This window comes from Phoca vitulina, unplaced genomic scaffold (assembly GCF_004348235.1).
Source record: "Phoca vitulina isolate PV1807 unplaced genomic scaffold, GSC_HSeal_1.0 scaffold23, whole genome shotgun sequence".
Lineage (NCBI taxonomy): Eukaryota > Metazoa > Chordata > Mammalia > Carnivora > Phocidae > Phoca > Phoca vitulina.
In genome coordinates, this window is record NW_022589726.1 from 15,621,727 (window position 1) to 15,642,654 (window position 20,928).

Sequence of the window (20,928 nt, forward strand, 5' to 3'; positions counted from 1 at the left end):
GGAAGGGGCTGGGCCCCGGGGTGGCGGCTAGAGGACTCCTCGGGTTAAGGAGTGAGAGGGGGTGCTGAGGCAAGGTGTTAGGAGTGAGGGAGGCTCAGGAAGAGTTGAAACGGGGAAGTCCTGGGGATGGAAGAAAGAAAGGAACTTCCTGGGGAAAGGGGTCTGGGGTTCCTTGAGATTAAGGGCTCCGTGGGGTTGGGAATGTGCAAGGTAAGGACCACTCGGAGCTATGAGCTGGGGGTTCCTCCAGCGACGGACGTCCGCTTGGGGTAAGCTAGAGAGGTACCCCACTCCCTGGGCTGAGAGGCAAAGAGTGAGGAACGGCTTCGCGTCTGGAAGAGAACGATCTCAGGGGAGTGGGCGCCCCCTCCAGGAAGCAGCCGCCTTCCCAACACTCCCGCCGCCGCCGCCGCCGCCGCCGCCAGGGAGGCCGCCAGGGTGGGTCCCGCGCCGGGAGCTTGGCCGCCGCCGCGCCCGACCGGTCGGCAGGGGGCGCTGCGCGGGCCGGGGCCGGCCCAGGCGGCGGGAGGCGGCGGCCGCGGCGGCGGGAGGCGGCGGGAGGCGGGCGGAGGAGGAGGCGGAGGAGGCGGGAGCTGAGCTGAGCGGGGCGGGCGGCGGCGGCGGGGCCCGAGCCCGAGAAGATGGCGGTGCGGAAGAAGGACGGCGGCCCCAACGTGAAGTACTACGAGGCCGCGGACACCGTGACCCAGTTCGACAACGTGAGGCTCTGGCTCGGCAAGAACTACAAGAAGGTACGCGGGCAGGGCCGCGCGGGGGCCGGGGGCGGGACAAAGGGACCGCGGCCCCGCAGCCCCCCCCCCCCCGGATCCTGCCCACCCTCGGGCGGCCCGCGGCCCCTCCCCCGCGGCCTCGGGAGCAGCCCCTGCGCGCCCGCCGGCGCCCGCGCCCCCCCCCCAGCCTCTTTTCCCGCCCCCCCCCGCCCGCCCCCCGCAGCCTGGGATTCCAGCCCCCGCCCTCCCTCCTGCGCCCTCTGCCCCTTGTTTTTCTCCACTGCCCGGCGGGTCCCGGTGCCAGCCGCCCACCCTCCCCTGGGCCAGAGCCTTCCGGGCTTTTCCGGGAGAGGCGGCCGAGGGTGGACGGGGTGCCCGATGCCCCCCCCTTCCCCAGCGTGCCCGCCACGGTGCCCGCCAGAGCTCCCCACGGAGCCAGGTACCGGCAGGGCTGAGGCCTCCCTAGTGCTTTGTGTATGTTCGGAGAGATGATGAAAGCAGGAGGGTAAACAGCCACAGAGCAGGCCTTTGGCTGCTCATCAGCCTGAAGAAGCCCCCCCCCCACCTGTCTCTACCGCTCGTCCCCCACCTCCATCCAAGGGGCAACAAATCCCTTAGGAGTCAGGTTGTAGCAGTTCCTGGGCAGCGACCTTTTAAACCATTCCTCAGCTTCACAATGAAGTCACCCGGCCACCTGGCCTTGCATTGCCTTTGGTTTGGGGTTCAGAGGCTAAGACACGCTTTATATCTCCAGCTCCCCAGCCCGTAACTGGAGATAGAATAAGGTAGTGAACAAAGGGTTCAAAAAGCCTTACCTGACTTTTCTATCAAACCTCTTCCTGGTGTTGTCTTTGTCTTTAGGCCTGGTTGAAAGGAACATCTATGCATGGGGGTTTTCTATGGAGATGGTTTGCCTCTTCCTTTTCACTACCCCCAGTTAGAGGTTCTCTTTCTGGCTTTCCTTTAGCTCCCCAGTTCTTCCTGCCCAGCTTTGCAGCCTGTCAGAAGTGTGATGGGTGGTTTAGGAGTACACCCCTCTGATCCTGGTTCTCGCCCCATCTCGGAGGTCTCTCTGAATGTCAGAATCCTGACAAACAGCTGCTGGGTCTGTGGGCTGCCTCTACCCCAGCGTGAGGCTCTGGTTCCCAGGCCTCCACCTTTGACCTTTTGGAAGGGAGAACAGTCTAGGGGCTTAGTCTCTGGCCCTGGGGGGATTGACAGCCTGTGAGCTTTCAAATTCAGCTTTCAAGTTCTTAGCTCTTTGTCGTTTACCTTTTCCTTCAAGGCTCTCTTTACATCTCCCACTGAGAGGAGCACTTTTCTCTGTGATTAGGGTTGAGGAAACAGGGGTCAAAAGGTAAAGAGAAAGTTAGCCTCCTGGCTCAGATTTAAATTAGAACAGGAGGCTAGGATACTAGGTAGCATAACATGGAAATGTGTAAGGAGGCCCAGGGTTGCTTGTCTCAGATACAGTTTCCTCAGAAAGGATAGATGTTTTCTTAGTCTCTCACCGGGCTGGGTAGTAGCTGGTCCTTGCCATCTAGGAGAGCCTACAAAGACATTTGTGCCCAGTTCCTAGCAGAAGCAGAATGCACAAGCTTACGCTCTCAGTCCGTTTGCCTTGCCTCACTTCCTTGCACCTTTCTTATTAGGCTACGTTATAGGGAGAGTCTTGGCCTTTCACAAAGTTACCCCCAAGAAATACACTGTTGTCTTGCTTAGAGCCTCAAAGATACTGCTTCCATTGCCTGAACTTAATGAACCTTCAGAATTTTACTGCCCTCAGTGCTGTTGGCTAGAAATCAGGGTCCTGCAACTCGGATTTCAGAGTGTAGCTGAGAAGGACTAGGAAGCCCCACTTGCCTCCAGCACCCAATGCTGGCAGGCTCAGTTGGGGGTCAGCAGAATTTCAACTTCCTGTGAGGGGCTTAGAGGGCTTCCCTTCTGCCATTTTCATGATAAAAACTAGACATGTGGGAGAAAAAGACACTATTTTTTCTCCCCCAGATGCTTCCAGAGTCCCCTGGGAAGAAATAAGGGAGATAGTGGACAATTTATCTGGGGTCTGCTTTTCTTCCCTTTGCCTCTGTTTCCCCAGTATATCCAAGCTGAACCACCTACCAACAAGTCCTTGTCTAGCCTGGTTGTACAGTTGCTACAGTTTCAGGAAGAAGTTTTTGGCAAACATGTCAGCAATGCACCGCTCACAAAACTGCCGGTGAGTGCAAATGCAGAGATGAATTCTCCAAACTGGAGAGGGAGTTGTGGGTTTTTTGTAAATTTCATCCTTTTTGAGATTTGGGTAATTGCCTCTTATCCCCATCCCGGGTCAGGGCATTACTGGCTTCCCTAGTCCCCAATTTACCACTCCCTTTCTTTGTCTTCATAATACTTCGTGCAGCAAGGGGCGCCTGGCTGGCTGAGTCCGTGGAGCGTGCGACTCTTGATCTGGGGGTTGCGAATTCGAGCCCCATGTTGGGTGGAGAGGTTGCTTAAAATCTTAAAAAGAAATACTTCATTCAACAGGTTATCTGAGAGTGTCTAAGCTCCTATACGAAACTCTAATGGCACGGTTAAAAGGGTACGGGATTTGAATTTACGTAGGCTTGTGTTCAAATCCTAGCCCTGCCACTTGGTATCTCTGTGATCTTAGGCAAGCCATTTAAACCTTTTGAGTATCTGTTCCTTCATCTCCAGATGGGATTAATATCTCTACCTTATAGGGTTTCTGTAATGGTCAATGAGGTAACCCAGTAAGTACGTGGCACAAATTGGGGCTTTGTGAATACTGATTTCTTTCTCCCCCACTTCTTCCAGGCCACGTGATACCGTGGCATAGAGGTTAAAGAATTCCAGCTTTGGGGCTCAATCGATTGGGCCTCCAACTCTTCATTTTAGCTCAGGTTGTGATCTCAGGGTCATGGGATTGAGCCCTGCCATCAGGCTGCGTGCTCAGTGAGGAGTCTGCTTAAGACTGTCTCCCTCTGCCTCTCCCCCCACACACTCTCTTCCTCTCTCAAATAGATAGATAAACCTTAAAAAAAAAAAAAAAAAAGAAGAAGAATTCCAGCTTTGAGAGAGAGATTAGTTCAGTATGGGATTTTGTGAAAGGATTGTTAATAAGAGAATTTAGGATGTAACTCTCACATACTTCTTTCCTGTCTCAATTTTGTAGATCAAATGTTTCTTAGATTTCAAAGCAGGAGGCTCCCTGTGCCACATACTTGCAGCTGCCTACAAATTCAAGAGTGACCAGGGATGGTGAGATGCCTTCTTCTCTGTGCTTCTTACATTTAGGGGGACTCCCCCTTTATGATTTCCTAGGTCTTTCTGGGGGTGGGAGAGCATAGGTAGACATTCTTGTGAGTCTCTTACTTTGCTAGGTCGGTAGGCCTGACTTGCTGGGTCAGAAAAGTGGCTGAGAGTCAGAGCCAAAATAGTCTCCAAGAGTGAATGAGCATGTATGTGTGCGTCGGTGTGTGTATTGTAGAGGAAAGGGGATTCTTCGGTTGGCATCTCAACTTTTCTTTGTCCTTTCGGATAAAGTACAAAATGATTCATGGAGTTGAGCTTAGTGAACCCCAGATCCCAGGCCATTTTGGCAACAGTTGTGAGCAACATTGCTTCCTGATTTCCCATGCTAAAAAGTCACATACCCTAACCTCATCTTCAGACCTGATCTAAACCACTCACTAGATTGTTGCCTCTTCTCAAGGCGGCGTTACGATTTCCAGAATCCATCACGCATGGACCGCAACGTGGAAATGTTCATGACCATTGAGAAGTCCTTGGTGCAGGTAATAGTCAAGAACCTTCCCCGTCCATCTCCTTTCCCTCAGTGAAAATCTAAAACACGCCTTCCCCATGATCTCATCCCATCTATTTCTTCTCCCCACAGAATAACTGCCTGTCTCGACCTAACATTTTTCTGTGCCCAGAAATTGAACCTAAACTGCTAGGGAAATTAAAGGACATTATCAAGAGACACCAGGTGAGTGGGTGGGTCAGAAGACGTTTTGGAAACTCCATGACTCTTTTCCTGATGTTTTCAGTACAATAAGCATCCCTTTGGGTGACATGTTTTCTATTGCAAAGGCGCTCTCCCTACTTGGAAAAAGACTAGAGTTAAAGCCTTGAGCGTCTCTTTCTCAGTTCACTCCTCCCATTTCCCGGTCTTGACAGGTTTGAATCACTGTTCCTAGAGACTGCCTTGGCCTGAGGATTAGGAAAGCCAGAGATTGCCTGATTTCAGAGAAATGAAACCTTTACCTTGGAACTCTGTAATAACCGGCAGATGCCATTGCTGGGGACATACAGTCAACTTTACATTTCCCATGTGCAGATTATCTGTTCAGAGGATTATCTGTAGCAACTTTTAGTTCTTTAGTTTTTCTTCATTTTATTTTATGTTTATTTTTTTTTTTAAAGATTTTATTTATTTATTTAACAGAGAGAGACACAGCAAGAGAGGGAACACAAGCAGGGGGAGTAGGAGAGGGAGAAGCAGGCTTCCCGCAGAGCACGGAGCCCGATGCAGGGCTCGATCCCAGGACCCTGGGATCATGACCGGAGCCGAAGGCAGATGCTTAACGACTGAGCCACACAGGCGCCCCTAGTTTTTCTTCATTTTAGCACTGTCCCAGCTCTTTGCCTCTGCGTCTCAGCTGGTGTGTGTTTAAAGAATGCAAACTAACTTTAATACCATTCTGAGCAAAATATGATTAGGAAGGCAGATCTGTGGTTAAATCTTACTTTGGCTCATTTACACCCATGAGTAATTCAGAGGGGACTATTCACCTGCTTTTCCTCATGCCATCCAGGGAACAGTCACTGAAGATAAGAACAATGCCTCCCATGTTGTGTATCCTGTCCCAGGGAACTTGGAAGAAGGTGAGACCTGGGTTTTCCTGGCCTCTGCAGTGGACGGCTTGGACTAGGAGTGGGGGACTGTTCAGCCCCCGCACAGTGCCTGGGCTGCTCCTCTCTCCTTTCAGCCCTGAGCCCTCCTACTGCCTTACGTTCCTATTTCCAGGTCCCTGGCTGCAACACGAGTTGTGTACAGTTATTTTCTGTGTATCCCTTTAGCTTATATCTCTCCTTGTTCTGTCTCTGTCCCCAGAGGAATGGGTACGGCCAGTCATGAAGCGGGATAAGCAGGTTCTTCTGCACTGGGGCTACTATCCTGACAGGTGAGGACAGGGTCCTGGGACAGGTTTAAGTATAGGAGCCAGACTGAGAAGCCTTAGAACATCTAGCAAAGCAAGCAGACACTCTTTTGGGGTTATTTCTAGGTCTGTTCATTTGTTCTCCTCCTCTCTATTATGAGAATTTTCTGTCTTGGGAGAGGTTTGGACTTATTCGATGAGGGTTAGGCTAAAAAGATTGGGGCTTTATGTGTGAAATGGTTATTCTGGTATAATCTGTGATAAATGATAGAAACAATCTAAATGTCTAACAGTGCGAAAATGTTTCAGCAATTTGTACTCAGTGGACTATTATGCAGCCATCGAACTGATAGAAATAACATGGGGGAAAAAAGAAATCACATGGATAATTTGTAGATAAATATTAAATGCAAAAAAGTGTGATTATAAAATAGTATCTAGTGACATTGCAATTATGTAAAAACAAAATCATACAGGAAAAATTTACTGGGAAAAATATATATACCAAGTAGTTGTGTTGGGGTTATTCTTTTTTCTCTTTCCTTTTTTTTTGGAGTTGCTCTTATTACTTTGTGATGGAAGGAATCCCAATATTAATTGGAAAAATAATCGCTTCTCGGCCTTTTGGCTAAGATCAAGTGTAACTGGAAAAATAGTCATAGCAAAAAAGAACCCAACAACCCTATGCTTCTTATAAGTGGAAAAGGTGAAAGATACACACTTTACTTTTCTGTGACTCCGTCCTGTTGGTCGTACTTCACACTCAATTTCCCGTGGCAGTTACGACACGTGGATCCCAGCCAGTGAAATTGAAGCATCTGTGGAAGATGCTCCAACTCCTGAGAAACCTAGGAAGGTGAGCATTTCTTGTCCCCTGACCCCAGAAAGTATGCCAGGGGCCGCCTGGGGGGCTCAGTTGGTAGAGCGTGCAACTCTTGATCTTGGGGTTGTAAGTTTGAGCCCCACGTTATGTGTAGGTATTCCTTAGAAATATTTTTTAAAAAAAAAAAACGAGGACCGGGACCAGAGCACTCTTCGGAGGTGAAGCCCGGGCTCCCGCGTCCTTGGGCTTTTCGGTCAAGGGCACTCAGACAGCTGTGGCTTTCAGGCTCCTCCCCAGCACAACCTGCCTTTGTACTTCAGGTTCACGCAAAGTGGATTCTGGACACAGACACTTTCAACGAGTGGATGAACGAGGAAGACTATGAGGTAAATGATGACAAAAGCCCCGTCTCCCGCCGAAAGAAGATTTCAGCCAAGACGCTGACGGATGAGGTGAAAAGTCCTCTTCTTTCTTCCCTGATCCCTTAGCCTAAGTCTCGGGATAGGTCTTCAGTGGGGCTTGTTGGCTGACATTTGTTCCCACTCTCCAACCTGCAGGTGAACAGCCCAGATTCAGATCGACGGGACAAGAAAGGGGGGAACTATAAGAAGAGGAAGCGCTCTCCCTCTCCTTCACCAACCCCGGAAGCCAAGAAGAAAAACGCTAAGAAAGGGTATACTGGCCCCTGCCCTGCCCCCACCTTCGCCATTCTCTCCACACCATGGTGAAGGCAGGAAGGACAAACGCCTCCCCATAGCCACCTGGCCCTGAGCAGGGTAGGCCAGGTCCCTGCAGGTGTCCTGAGAGGGAGGATGAGGTCGAATCTAGCTGCCTGGTTGTTAGTTCTAGTTGCAGCCCCCAGTGAACTCAGAGGGAGCTAAATCTTCAAGTGAAAGCCCTTGCCTTTCCCAGTACTCTGTAGTGACTGGTTTCTGTGTGTGCTCAGCTCCACCTTTGGGATTCTCTCTTGCTCGCTGCCCTTGAAACCTCAACTTCCAGGGACTCCTTGTCCAGGGATGACTGGGTTATCTTTCACTCCCTTTCCTTCCCAGTCCCTCGACACCTTACACCAAGTCGAAGCGTGGCCACAGAGAGGAGGAGCAAGAAGACCTGACAAAGGACATGGATGAGCCTTCACCAGTCCCCAATGTAGAGGAGGTGACGTTGCCTAAAACAGGTATGGGCCACACCAAGCTCCTGGGACCTACCTTCTGTCAGGGCTGAGTTCCCTCACCCCGCTTCAGGTCTGGAGGATCTTTCCCTTCCATTTAGCTGGTTATTAAAATTATTTTCATCACCACGGACAGTGCTCTGACTTTGTCCGTATCAGCGTCGTGGCCTGTGCCGTGTGCCTGGCGGTAGTTCTCTCCAGACGGCTTCTGATCGGGCAGCCCCGTCAGTAAACTATTTAAGCACAAGTTCTATGTATGTGCTACTATACGGCTATTTTAGGAACATTATAAAACACATGCAAACGTTACCTAAAAGTGGGAAAATGTAAAGGATAAGATTAAAAAAAACAGTATAAAGAGAAGTCCTGCGATTCTCTGCCTGAATTCCAGTGGACCATCTCTTGTATCCCGTGTGAGAACCCCACTTTGGAGACCATTGCTCTGCAGTGTTAGAGAGTGGAGCAGCTGCAAAGGTGGACTGCCACCTGTATTCCGTAGACGAGCTCCAGATACCCAGGAGTGTATTTCAGGGGCGGGGAGGGGGGCCACGGAGAGAGAGGAGGGCCGGCTTCCAGCCCCTCGGGAACCACAGCAGAGAGCACAGCGGCTCTTTTCTGTTTTCTCCTGAGCTGGTGGGTACGGATTCAGTTAAGGGAAGCCCTCTGCTCTAAAAAAAAGGTTGAAGATCCAACCACTCCTCTACAGAGTGATTTGGTCAGACTCTGTCTCGGTCCATTAAGGGCTCACAGACACATAGATGGAGATAAGAGGGGCCTGGCAGAGACAGGAATGCTTTATGAGTGTCCATAGAGTAGAAGATGCTTCTTTATAGGAAAAAAGTTAAGTGAATTTTTGGCGGCGGAAGGAGGGAGCATGGCAAGTGAGTTTCAAGGGCTAGAATGACTGCGCCTGGAGGGAGTTACCACCTTTTGTGATCCGATGGAGAAAGTTTTTGCGGGGGAACGAGATCTCTAGAATTGTTAACAGTAGAGAGGTAGGGGCTTGGTTTGGGCAGAACCTGTCTGATAAAATGACTGTCTCTCTCCTGGCAGTCAACACTAAGAAGGATTCAGAGTCTGCCCCAGTCAAAGGAGGCACCATGACTGACCTGGGTAAGGAGGAGGGAGGCTCAGCCACCAGCCTCCCCTAGCCCGCCGGGGCTTTTCAGAGAGTGGGGTCCTCTTGCCCCTCAGGAGGCTCCAACCTTCTCTTTTGCTGTCTCTCTCTTTCAGATGAACAGGAGGATGAAAGCATGGAGACCACGGGCAAGGTGGAGCCAGTTTAGAAAGGCCCTCTCTGCCTCTCTATGGGATTCTGAGTTGTGCTTATTAAGTTCCTTCTACCCAGAGCTTTCCATTGCCTGGAGTTTTCCCACCTTAGACTAGTTCTAGCTGTTGTTCAAAACTCAAAACTCTGACCCTTTCCAAGTTCCAGGGCCTATAACTGTTCATTCCTATACCCATCTTTAGTGCTCCCACTTTCCTGGGGTGTGGGAGAAGCAGAGGGTTGCCACGGGCAAAATGGAAATGCTGAGTGTCCAGCAGCCTCCATACTTGTAGGATGAAGATGAAAACAGTACGGGGAACAAGGGGGAGCAGACGAAGAATCCAGACCTACATGAGGACAACGTGACTGAACAGACCCACCACATCATCATTCCCAGCTACGCTGCCTGGTTTGACTATAATAGGTATTGTTGCTCCAGCTTCTCACTGCTTCTCTATTTCCCTCCCTCCAGAGGCCAACGAGCTGTTCCTCTTCCTGTCTCCACATAAGTTATTTCTTCATCAGCCGGGTAGACTGGGGAACAGTTCGGTTTTAGGGGAGTTCCTGGTCTCTTTGAGTATTAGTGCCCTGGGGGAAGTTCTCCCCAAGGAAGGGAAAACTGCTTTGTTTTCCCTCCCTCCCTTCCTTCTAGGCTTTTCCTTCCAAGGCTCCCATCTCTCCACCAGTGCCTTCTGAATGTATTATGTCTTCTCTTGCAGTGTTCATGCCATTGAGCGGAGGGCTCTCCCCGAGTTCTTTAACGGCAAGAACAAGTCCAAGACTCCAGAAATGTAAGGAAACCTCAGCACACGACTCTCTTTCTCCCTCCTGTCCCTGATCACCCTTCCTGACCCAGCAATATCCTGTTTAGCAAATATTTCTTGAGTTCCTTCCAAGAGCCAGGCACCGGGCTACTCTTACAAGACGTGATCTCTGCCCACGGGCAGCCCCAGCCCAGCACCATGGCCACAGTAGCTGCTCTCTAGGATTGCCTGGGGGCAGGATTAAGCATGGTCTTCTGTACAAAACGGGTACCCGCTCTGATGCCTCCATTTCTTTCAACAGAGTCCAGAGCCTTCCAATCCATCATTACTAAGATACCTAAAACGCAGATATCCCCGGCATTCATAATAGCTTTGACTAAAATGTATATGACCATGCTGGTCCCTGAGAGTAGGTTTTAATAGAAAAACAAGAGGAGGGGGGCGCCTGGGTGGCTCTGTCGTTAAGCGTCTGCCTTCAGCTCAGGTCATGATCCCCAGGGTCCTGGGATCGAGCCCTGCATCGGGCTCCCTGCTCGGCGGGAAGCCTGCTTCTCCCTCTCCCACTCCCCCTCCTTGTGTTCCCTCTCTCGCCGTGCCTCTCTCTGTCAAATAAATAAATAAAATCTTAAAAAAAAAAAAAAAAGACAATAGGAGGAACTATGAAGATCCAAGACTCTGAACTAAGGGCTGGAGAAGGCTCTATGGAGAGAAGTGTTGTGTAAAGTGCAGGCCTGGGGCTTGGAAGTCTTCGTCTTCGCCAAGGTGTTGCCTCAAGCCAAACCTGTTTGGCTTTGAATGAGTCTTGGCAATCTTCTATGGTTAGGGATGCTCCAGGATAAATGTCATAATGAGAAGGGGGAGAAGGTGTTGATCTCCCTGGGAACTGAATGGGTTTGCTTCCCAGCTGTTCCTCAGCTTCCCCTCCCTGGGGCCATCTTGCCTTTCCACCATGGTTCTTTCCCTGTAGCCTGGGGCCATCTTGCCTTTCCACCATGGTTCTTTCTCTCCTCTTCCTCCCGGGGAAAGCTGTATATATGAAGAAGCTTGCTCTCTCCAGAGGAAAAGGGAGTAACGACCTGGTGACAGGAGTTCAACCTGGTCTGTAGGCAGGGCTGGATCTAGAATTGTTCTACACTTGGTTCTCTTCGTGTGAGATAGTAAATAGTGATAATTGCCTGCGTTTACTGAAAGCTTACTATCTCCCAGGCACTATCCTGAGTGTCTTACAGGTATTGACTAATCTTTATATCAGCTTTAGAAGTAGGTGCTATTATCCTCTCCAGTTTACTGATTAGGAAACTGAGATACAGAGAGGTTAAGTCACTTGATTAAGGTCACACAGCCAGTGAGTAGAAAAACCGGGATCTGAATCCTTTAGACTGGCTCATGTTCTCAAACTTCATGCTATACCACCCAATAGCTACCATTTGCTGAGCTGCTGAAATGTGCCTGGCACTGTACTAGATCTTTACAGGTCTTTCTATTCCTCAGCAGACACTCCCACTTTACAGATTAGGAGACCGTGGTTCAAAAAATTTAAGTAACTTGCCCGAGGCCATCATGGAAGAACTGGGATTTGAACTTAGAGCTTTCCACCTTCAAAATATATATTCTAGGGGCGCTTGGGTGGCCCAGTCAATTAAGTGTCCGACTTGATTTTGGCTCAGTTCATGATCTTGGGGTCATATGATCAAGCCCAGCATCAGGCTCTGTACTGGGCATGGAACTGCTTAAGATTCTCTCTCTCCCTTGGGGCACCTGGATGGCTTAGTCGGTTAGGCATCCAACTAGTGATTTCAGCTCAGGTCATGACTTCATGGGTTGTGGGATCAAGCCCTGCATTGGGCTTAGTGGGGAGTCTGCTTGAGATTCTCTCCCTCTGCCCCTCCTCCCACGCACATGCACTCTCTCAAATAAATCTTTAAAAAAAATAAGATTCTCTCTCCCTCTGTCCCTTCCCTGTGCACGCTCTCTCTAATAAAAAATAGAAATAAATATAAATACATATGTGTGTGTGTGTGTATATATATTTTTTCTTTTTTTCAGTGAGCTGCACACCCAGTGTGGGGCTTACTTAAGAAACAAAAACATATATTCTTTATAGCACGTCATGCTGACTAGTTGGATGCATGGATAGAGACTTCCCCTTAACACCTGCCTTTGGAAATAAGGGCACTTTTTCTTGCTTTTTGATTGCTTGTTCAAAAGTTTGATGAAACTTCCCCAAGTACAGCCAAGGAGATGATTTATTTTATTTTATTTTATTTTATTTTATTTTATTTTATTTTATTTTTAAAGATTTTATTTATTTATTTGACAGAGACACAGCGAGAGAGGGAACACAGGCAGGGGGAGTGGGAGAGGGAGAAGCAGGCCTCCCGCAGAGCAGGGAGCCCGATGTGGGGCTCGATCCCAGGACCCTGGGACCATGACCTGAGCCGAAGGCAGACGCTTAAAGACTGAGCCACCCGGGCATCCTGAGATGATTCATTTAACTGAACAACTGCCATCAAGGAAAACGTGGCAACGGTTGAACCCGTTGCATCTAGCACGTAGTAGACATGCAGTGTTTACCGAGGCAGACAATCCACTCTGTTCTCTTTGTCACACAGGAGGAACCATCAGCTCTTTTATCACCTTTCCTACCCCTCAGTCCTCAGCAGACTTATTTTTCTTCCTCTCATTCATCTCTCTCTCCCCTAAGCTACCTGGCTTATCGAAACTTCATGATTGACACGTACCGGCTGAACCCCCAAGAGTATCTCACCTCCACCGCCTGCCGCAGGAACCTGGCCGGTGATGTCTGTGCCATCATGAGGTGGGTCTGCAGCTGAGGGGAGGGGGTCCGTAAGGATGTCTGCCCACAGAGGTCTCTTGGCAGAAGGAAAGCTGCCAGCAAAGAGCGTAGAGGAACAAGCAGGAAAAAAAAAACACTTGTAGAGAAAGGCACAGTTCACGTTCAGGGCATGTGTGTGACTTGAGGGAATGGCAGTGACGTTCTCTGGCGTGTGGAAGAAAGGAGGAGTGCGCGTGTAGTTGAAGGATCCTGGTTCAATTTTCCTGGCTCTCCTGGAAGAGATGATTACTAGGTGGGCGGATATGGAGAGAGGTCCCGACTGGAGACGGAGGCCTGGGTGTCACTGGCATTTAGGGATTTGCCAGCGAGTAGAATGGGCAGGGAAGAGGGCTGGGGAAAGGGAGCTTTACACCCCCACCTCTGGCCCTTTCTGGCGGCCCCACGTGACCCTGTCTCCACCTCTCTCCTGCCAGGGTCCATGCCTTCCTAGAACAGTGGGGTCTTATTAACTACCAGGTGGATGCTGAGAGTCGACCAACCCCAATGGGGCCTCCGCCCACCTCTCACTTCCATGTCTTGGCAGACACGCCGTCAGGGCTGGTGCCTCTGCAGCCCAAGACCCCGCAGGTAGGGTGAGGGGCTGTGGGGGCGGGGGCGGGGCGGCGCTGGGAAAAACTGGGCTTCTTTGGACTTTTCTTTTCCTGGTTTTTTAGGGTAATGGTTCAGGAGTGTTTTGAGGCTTCTTCCTTTTCCGTGGGATGCAGAGGGCTACAGGAGGCAGCCCTGTGTGTTTAGCACCCTCTCTCAGCCTCCGCACCTAAGACTGTGAGGACTTGCTGAGGGAGAAGAGATGCTCCTTGTCCTCGAGGAGCAGACAGGCCAGTGTAGGGCATGGAGCAGATAGAGAAAAATGGCGGAAAATTAAGTTGCATGAAATTTTTGAACTTTGTTGTGTTTCCAACATTTTTTTCATTTTTGCCTCATAATTATTGTCACTTCCATTTTTTTCCCACTTCCATTCCATACATTACTAAAATTAAGTGGAGACAGATTACGTGGCTTGCCCAGGGTCACAGAGTACCAAATCTAGGATTAGAACCCAATTGTCCAGCTCCTGAGGGAACCTATAAAGTTCGATGTGAATACAAATGGGGATCATGCCAACTACAGATCTAATTAATCATTAAGGGAACACGGAACAGTGGCATGAGTGCCCCCAGAGCTTGTGGGCCGCCCAGCATTTGGTCTTGAGGCCTCCAGGGCCTTGGCCTGGTCATTTTCCGCCCAGCCTCCATGACGCCAAGCTCTGTCCCCCAGGGCCGCCAGGTTGATGCTGATACCAAGGCTGGGCGAAAGGGCAAAGAGCTGGATGACCTGGTGCCAGAGACGGCTAAGGGCAAGCCAGAGCTGGTAGGTGGGGTGTAGACCCCGCTGGGCTTCTTATTTGCCCCTTTATTGGGGGGCCCCTGCGCGGGGAGAAGAGACGTGAGAGCGAGGAGCTACAGCAGTGAGGGAGGAAGTCCCCCCCCCCCCCTCCCCCGCCCAGGGGTGTCCCTGGCTTCGGGAAGGAAGCTCCTTCTGTCTGTTTTCTCTCTCTGTCCGCCCCTGGCTCCCGTGGTCACTCGTCCTCACCTCTTCCTTTCCCCTCCACAAATAGCAGACCTCTGCTTCCCAGCAAATGCTCACCTTCCCTGACAAAGGCAAAGAGAAGCCGACAGACATGCAGAACTTTGGGCTGCGCACAGACATGTACACAAAGAAGAACGTCCCCTCCAAGGTATGGAGGTGTGGGCTGACTCCAGGTGGGGAGCGCCTTCAGCCTTCAGAAGTCACGGGCTCCTCTCTCTGACCCGCCTCTTTCTCCTGCAGAGTAAAGCTGCAGCCAGTGCCACTCGAGAGTGGACGGAACAGGAGACCCTGCTCCTCCTGGAGGTAATTGGGGCAAGGAAAAGGAGAGTTTTCTATGAAAACGGAAGTGACCAGGCTGCCAGCCGCACTCGTGAGTGGGCAGAGCGTGACCTTGTCCCCAGTCTCTCTCTTCCCTGATGCCTGCCACACCTGCCCCAGGGAACAGCTCCAGGCCAGGCATTTGGGCCATTTCATTAACTCCGTATCCTCTCGTAGTGCTACTTGGAGATTCCCCTGGGACCCAGCAGAATCCACAAATACCACAACACAGAGAGCTTTGAAGCCCGCTGCCCTTAGTAGGATGGGGGGAGTTGACCTTCAAGGAAAGTGGCTAAGTAAGGAAGTTGTGTCTCCACCACTACCACCAGGCACTGGAAATGTACAAAGATGACTGGAACAAAGTGTCAGAGCACGTGGGAAGCCGCACGCAGGATGAGTGCATCTTGCATTTTCTTCGTCTTCCCATTGAAGACCCGTACCTGGAGGACTCAGAGGCCTCCCTGGGCCCCCTGGCCTACCAGCCTATCCCCTTCAGTCAGTCAGGCAACCCTGTTATGAGCACTGTTGCCTTCCTGGCCTCTGTCGTCGATCCTCGAGTCGCCTCTGCTGCTGCGAAGTCGGCCCTAGGTAATGTGGAGGGGTCCTGGCCTCTTTGGTTTGAAAGGCTGATTACTCAGACCTAGCAAGGCCCTCACGTTTGGCCGCCCTGCTGGCCCTGTCTGCCGCTGGCGCCAGCTCAGGCACCTGTCGAGCTCCACGCGGGTCTAGATGAAGAGATGGGCTTCCGAGGCAGCTTTCGCAGGGACAGCCACGACGGTCTGCCCGCCCCTGCCCCCAGCCTTGTCCTCTCTGGATCTTGCAGAGGAGTTCTCCAAGATGAAGGAGGAAGTGCCCACAGCCTTGGTGGAGGCCCACGTCCGGAAAGTGGAGGAGGCAGCCAAAGTGACGGGCAAGGCAGACCCGGCCTTCGGTCTGGAGAGCAGCGGTATCGCAGGAACCACGTCTGATGAGCCTGAGCGGATCGGTGAGGCTGCCGGCTGCCCCGAGGCCTCCCCTTGGGAGTCCCTGCCTCGCCTCGTCCTCACAGCACGAGACCCACGGGGAGAACGGGTGGGGCTTTTATGGTCCCCAGGACTCCACCTTGGCGACTGCGGCCCCCGCCCGGCCCTCTCACTAGGATTTTGGCTAGGAGAGCGGGCTTTTGGAAAAGCCTTACGGAGACAGACTCTGTATCAGACATTTCCATTTTCTCCCCCCCGCCCCCCAAACCCCTGGGCCCAGAGGAGAGCGGGACGGATGAGGCGCGGGCAGAGGGCCAGGCCACGGAGGAGAAGAAGGAGCCCAAGGTATAGCGGGACTGAGCTGGGCCGGGAGGGTGGAGGTGCCGGGCGCGGCAGCGTGGGGAGGGGAGCCAGAGTACCTCCGACAGAGGAGGTGGAGGTTCGCCTCCCAGCCTGGCCCTCTGTGTGAGGACCGGCCACCCTGACGCTGTCCACTTTTCTTTCATGGGCACCTCAGGAACCCCGAGAAGGAGTTGGGGCTGCCGAAGAAGAAACAAAGGAGAAGACCAGCGAGGTCCCCAAAAAGGACGAAGAGAGAGGGAAACAAGGTGACAGCGAGAAGGAGTCAGAGAAGAGCGACGGGGACCCCATAGGTGAGCCTCCCAGCATGGTGGTTGGGTGTCTAGGGGAGAGAAATGGGCGGCAGGCCTGACCCCACCTTCTTCCTGGCCCAGTTGACCCAGACAAGGAGAAGGAGCCAAAGGAAGGGCAGGAGGAAGTGCTGAAGGACGTGGTGGAGTCGGAGGGGGAGAGGAAGACAAAGGTGGAGCGGGACATCGGTGAGGGCAATCTGTCCACCGCCGCCGCTGCCGCCCTGGCCGCCGCCGCCGTGAAGGCCAAGGTGAGGGCCAAGGGCCCAGAAGACCCCCAGGGAAGGCGCTGCCCCCTGCTCTGATCTCACTTCCCACGCTCACTTCCATGGTGCTGGCCCGTTTCCTTCTCAGTTTGATCTGAGAGGGAGAGTTGGTCATCTCTTCTCTAAGCTCTTCAAAGCTTTTTACCATTAGGCCTGTTTTTATCCTCTAATTATTTGACCTTGTCTTATCTTTTGCCACTCTCTTTCTTTTCATGTTCTTTTAAGAATATGAAGCCTTTGCTACTCTGTGGGTTGTGACCACAGCAAATTCTTTCTTAAAATCCGCCGGCCTCCGCCCTAGCGCTCTGTCCCCGGCCCGCCTCCGGTGGGCCCTCCCGCTCATGTGCCGCCCTCCCCGCCCTCCCTGCCTTCCCTAGCACCTGGCCGCTGTGGAGGAGAGGAAGATCAAATCACTGGTGGCCCTGCTGGTGGAGACCCAGATGAAAAAGTTGGAGATCAAACTCCGGCACTTTGAAGAGTTGGAGACCATCATGGACCGGGAGCGAGAGGCAGTGAGTAGCACCCCGTGGGGGCCAGTGGAGCCAGGGGCCACACTTTGACACCGAGCCGGGCCTGGGTTTAGGATGGGGGTCAGCAGCAGTGGAGGAAGCCTGAGAGTGACCTGGCTTCAGCATAGAGGAGCAGGAGGAGCTTGCCCTGAGCGGTTGGGGACACAGTGGCCCACGGGCGAAGCCTGGAGCCCGAGGTCCCACAGAATGTTGGCATCCTGGGGCAGAGAGTCTAGTCGGTTTTTTCATTGCCTCACGTCCAGGTCCTTGAACAGTGTTTGACACATTGTAGACTCTCAGTAAATAAATATCTGTTCAGCCATCGAGTAGGTTTAAGGGATGAGAGGGAAGGGGCTTCAGACCCAGGAGGTGAACTTGGAAAGGGGATGGGATGGGCAAGGTATTGAACCATTTTGTTTTTGAGATGATATAAAAAGAAATATAAGACAGGGATCCTAACAGAACCTACGGTTTAATTGGAGACATCCAATATTCAGTACGGACGCATCAAAAACAGTGAATGTTTCAAGTATCTGACAAATTCAGATTGTAAGTCCTGAGAGATAACAAAATAAAGGCAAAGCTCAGAGGCTAAAGAGTTGATCTGGGATGGCTTCCTAAGAATGGTGAGTGTTTAGTCAATTTTGAGGGAAGAAAAGAACATGAGTTGACAAGAGGAACTGGAAGCATTTTCCAAATGAAACTAATGACAGAGGGGCACCTGGGTGGCTCAGCTGGTTAAGTGTCTGCCTTTGACTCAGGTCATGGTCCCAGGGTCCTGAGATCGAGACCCACATCGGGCTCTCTGCTCGGTGGGGAGCCTGCTTCTCCCTCTCCCTCTGCCTTGCCGCTCCCCCTGCTTGTTCTCTTTCTCTCTCTGACGAATAAATAAAGTCTTTTTTAAAAAGAAGAAAGAAAATAATAACAGAGGGGCACCTGGGTGGCTCAGTGGGTTGAGCATCTACCTTCGGCTCAGGTCGTGGTCCCAGGGTCCTGGGATGGAGCCTGCATCGGGTTCCCTGCTGGGGGGTGGGGGGGCTGCTTCTCCCTCTGCCTGCCGCTCCCCCTGCTTGTGCTCTCTCTCTCTCTCTCTCTCTCTCTCAAATAAATAAAATCTTAAAAAGAAAGAAAAGAATGCCAGAGTCAGAGCTTTGGAGCTGAAACGAATAAGGGCTCCCACTAGATGAACCCCATCGCAGTGAGAAGCCATGCGGGCACCAGAAGACTCGGTGGTGGGAATAGTGGAGGGAGGACGGGGCAGGGCCCGGGACACCCAAGCCCAAGATTGGCATTTGGTGTGGGGAGCTGCCCGACTGAGAGGCGGGGTGTGTCGGCGGGCGGAGCAGGGCGCGGCCCGTGCACGCGGCTGACGGGCACCGGTGCTCACTTGGCTCCGGCAGCTGGAGTATCAGAGGCAGCAGCTCCTGGCCGACAGACAAGCCTTCCACATGGAGCAGCTGAAGTACGCGGAGATGAGGGCCCGGCAGCAGCACTTCCAGCAGATGCACCAGCAGCAGCAGCAGCCCCCACCAGCCCTGCCGCCAGGCTCCCAGCCCGTCCCACCGGCGGGCACCGCCGGGCCGCCCGCGCTTCACAGCCTGGCTATGGCTCCGGCCTCCGTCGCCCCTGCCCCCGCTGGCGGCGGGGCTCCCCCCGGAAGCTTGGGCCCCTCTGAACAGATTGGGCAGGCAGGGTCAGCCGCGGGGCCGCAGCAGCAGCAACCAGCTGGAGCCCCCCAGCCTGGGGCAGTCCCACCAGGGGTACCCCCCCCTGGACCCCATGGTAAGTGATGGCTTCCCGAACGCTTGCTGGCCAGGGGGCTCCGGGTGAGCGTTCCGATTCGCCCTCGAAAGGGATGTAGGACAGGACTGGAGATTTCTACAGATGGGCTCACCTCTGTGACATCCCTGAGCCAGCAGGGCTTCCTCCCCACATCCAGATCTTTGAGGTGTTGTTCCAAGGATGTACCACGTAGTCCCGGGTCGGGAAAAGCGGTGCTGAGGCGTGGCTACATCATCCTTGCTATGCCAGGGAGACTTTCTGCCTCTAACCTTCTTGGTCTCTGCTCTTTGTTCCCAGGCCCCTCGCCGTTCCCCAACCAACCAACTCCTCCCGCAATGATGCCAGGGGCAGTGCCAGGCAGCGGGCACCCAGGCGTGGCGGGTAATGCTCCTTTGGGTTTGCCTTTTGGCATGCCGCCTCCTCCTCCTCCCGCTCCATCCATCATCCCATTTGGTAGTCTAGCCGACTCCATCAGTATTAACCTGCCCCCTCCTCCTAACCTGCATGGGCATCAGCACCATCTCCCGTTTGCCCCGGGCACTCTCCCCCCACCTAACCTGCCTGTGTCCATGGCGAACCCTCTACATCCTAACCTGCCGGCGACCACCACCATGCCATCTTCCTTGCCTCTCGGGCCGGGGCTCGGATCCGCCGCAGCCCAGAGCCCTGCCATTGTGGCAGCTGTTCAGGGCAACCTCCTGCCCAGTGCCAGCCCACTGCCAGGTGAGCAGCATCCTGGAGGGGAGGAGGGGGAGGGAGAGGGGTCCACACGGAGGGACGGGCAGGGGCGGGGGCAGGTAGGGGAAGGGCTTAGCTAATAGAACTTGCACAACCCTTTCTGAACGCTCTGGTAAATGAGAACACAGGGGGAAGGGCCTCTCTGGCTGTCCTCCACCATTCCCCACCCGGCAGCTGCCAGCTCTGGGATGACGTTGGGGCCTTTCACTGGTGGGTCACGGAGGAGTCCTAAGGCACAGCATCTCAGTTGTAAACTTGCAAAACAGCTACCCGTTTGCATGATGATCGGCACCCCCTTTGCTTGTTCCCATCACGTTCCAGTGCCCCGTTTAGAGAGTTCCCTTGGGGGCAGGAAGATTTGGGGTATTTCAGTTTTCCCAGTGTGAGGTGGGAGAGGGCGTTGGGGAAAGGCTACCTCGGTCACCTACCCACCCATTGCATGCCATGCCCAGTTCTGTTTGTCTGAGGTGGCCTGCGTCTGGATCCCTCTCCTGCTCACCCTGGCTGATTCCTCTTCCTTTTCTCCACAGACCCAGGTACCCCCCTGCCTCCAGACCCCACGGCCCCGAGCCCAGGCACAGTCACCCCTGTGCCACCTCCACAGTGAGGAGCCAGCCAGACATCTCTCTCCCTCACCCCCTATGGAGATCAAGGTTCCAGGAACAGCCCTCTCCCCACCACTGGGACCCTTCCCCAGCCTGGAGAGTTCATCACTACGTAAGGAAAGCTCCTCCTGCCCCTCCAAAGCCCCCACCATGCCTGTCAGAGGCATGCATTTTTATATCGGATTATTCAAGGACTTCTGTTTAAAAGATGTTTCTAATGTCTGGGAGAGAGGATAGGATGGGGATGCTGCCCTCAAAGAAAGGGCTGGGGAAAGGTGTTTATACGAGGTTCTAATTAACCACTTTTAAGGGTGCACCCCCTCAAAACTACTGCATTTTTTATGGATGGAAAAAAAAAACAACAACGAAGCCCTTTAAAGGAAGTAGAGAGATATAAAAAGGCCACATTGGAGCTCCCTCCACCCACTAAAAAGAAAAAAAAAAATCCAACTTTTACATTTTTTGGAGGAGGGAGGTGACAGGAAAGGGGAATTAAGGTTCTGGGAGAGCTCTGGGGATAGAATAGGGTGCAAAATCTGTCTCCTCCAGTCCCTCATTAGTGACCGAATCCACTCCTAAACCCCCTCAGCCACCCCAACCCCAGTTTATTCCTACTAATCTCTCCTGCTGCCTCCTCAGTGTTGCTGTTTTAGGCCACCCCAGCTCAGCCAATGACCCCTTTCCCCCTGAATGTCAGTTTTGTGTTTTTAAAAGTCACCTGCGTAGTTGATGTCAGCGTATGTGTATTTGG

The 20,928-nt window shown here is 52.7% G+C and overlaps 1 protein-coding gene across 7 annotated transcripts; it reads left to right on the plus strand.

Annotated features, from left to right (window-relative positions):
• Positions 1-558: 558 nt before the first annotated feature.
• SMARCC2 (SWI/SNF related, matrix associated, actin dependent regulator of chromatin subfamily c member 2) lies at positions 559-20,907 on the plus strand. Of its 7 annotated transcripts, none has more exons than XM_032420288.1 (30): positions 559-752; positions 2,830-2,949; positions 3,907-3,992; positions 4,447-4,528; positions 4,630-4,722; positions 5,552-5,621; positions 5,851-5,920; positions 6,677-6,752; positions 7,040-7,171; positions 7,277-7,392; positions 7,772-7,896; positions 8,944-9,003; positions 9,124-9,161; positions 9,451-9,581; positions 9,877-9,948; positions 12,626-12,739; positions 13,192-13,345; positions 14,036-14,128; positions 14,376-14,495; positions 14,588-14,650; positions 14,995-15,253; positions 15,489-15,650; positions 15,908-15,972; positions 16,145-16,280; positions 16,362-16,528; positions 16,921-17,055; positions 18,453-18,834; positions 19,132-19,215; positions 19,492-19,557; positions 20,103-20,907. In XM_032420288.1, the coding sequence occupies exons 1-30, from the start codon at positions 642-644 to the stop codon at positions 20,177-20,179; spliced, it is 3,459 nt and encodes a 1,152-aa protein (XP_032276179.1). In that variant the 5' UTR covers positions 559-641; the 3' UTR covers positions 20,180-20,907. The 7 variants fall into 7 exon arrangements, with proteins under 7 accessions (XP_032276179.1, XP_032276180.1, XP_032276175.1 ...); XM_032420289.1 differs by having other exon boundaries at positions 14,379-14,495; XM_032420284.1 differs by having other exon boundaries at positions 19,132-19,557.
• Positions 20,908-20,928: the final 21 nt, after the last annotated feature.

Bases quoted from the DNA above. Each gene is read 5' to 3' on its own strand.
- SMARCC2 (XM_032420284.1), top strand. From the start codon at position 642: ATGGCGGTGCGGAAGAAGGACGGCGGCCCCAACGTGAAGTACTACGAG. The intron at 15,973-16,144 runs GTATAGCGGGAC...TGGGCACCTCAG, and splicing joins AGGAGAAGAAGGAGCCCAAG to GAACCCCGAGAAGGAGTTGG. The intron at 16,281-16,361 runs GTGAGCCTCCCA...TTCCTGGCCCAG, and splicing joins GAGCGACGGGGACCCCATAG to TTGACCCAGACAAGGAGAAG.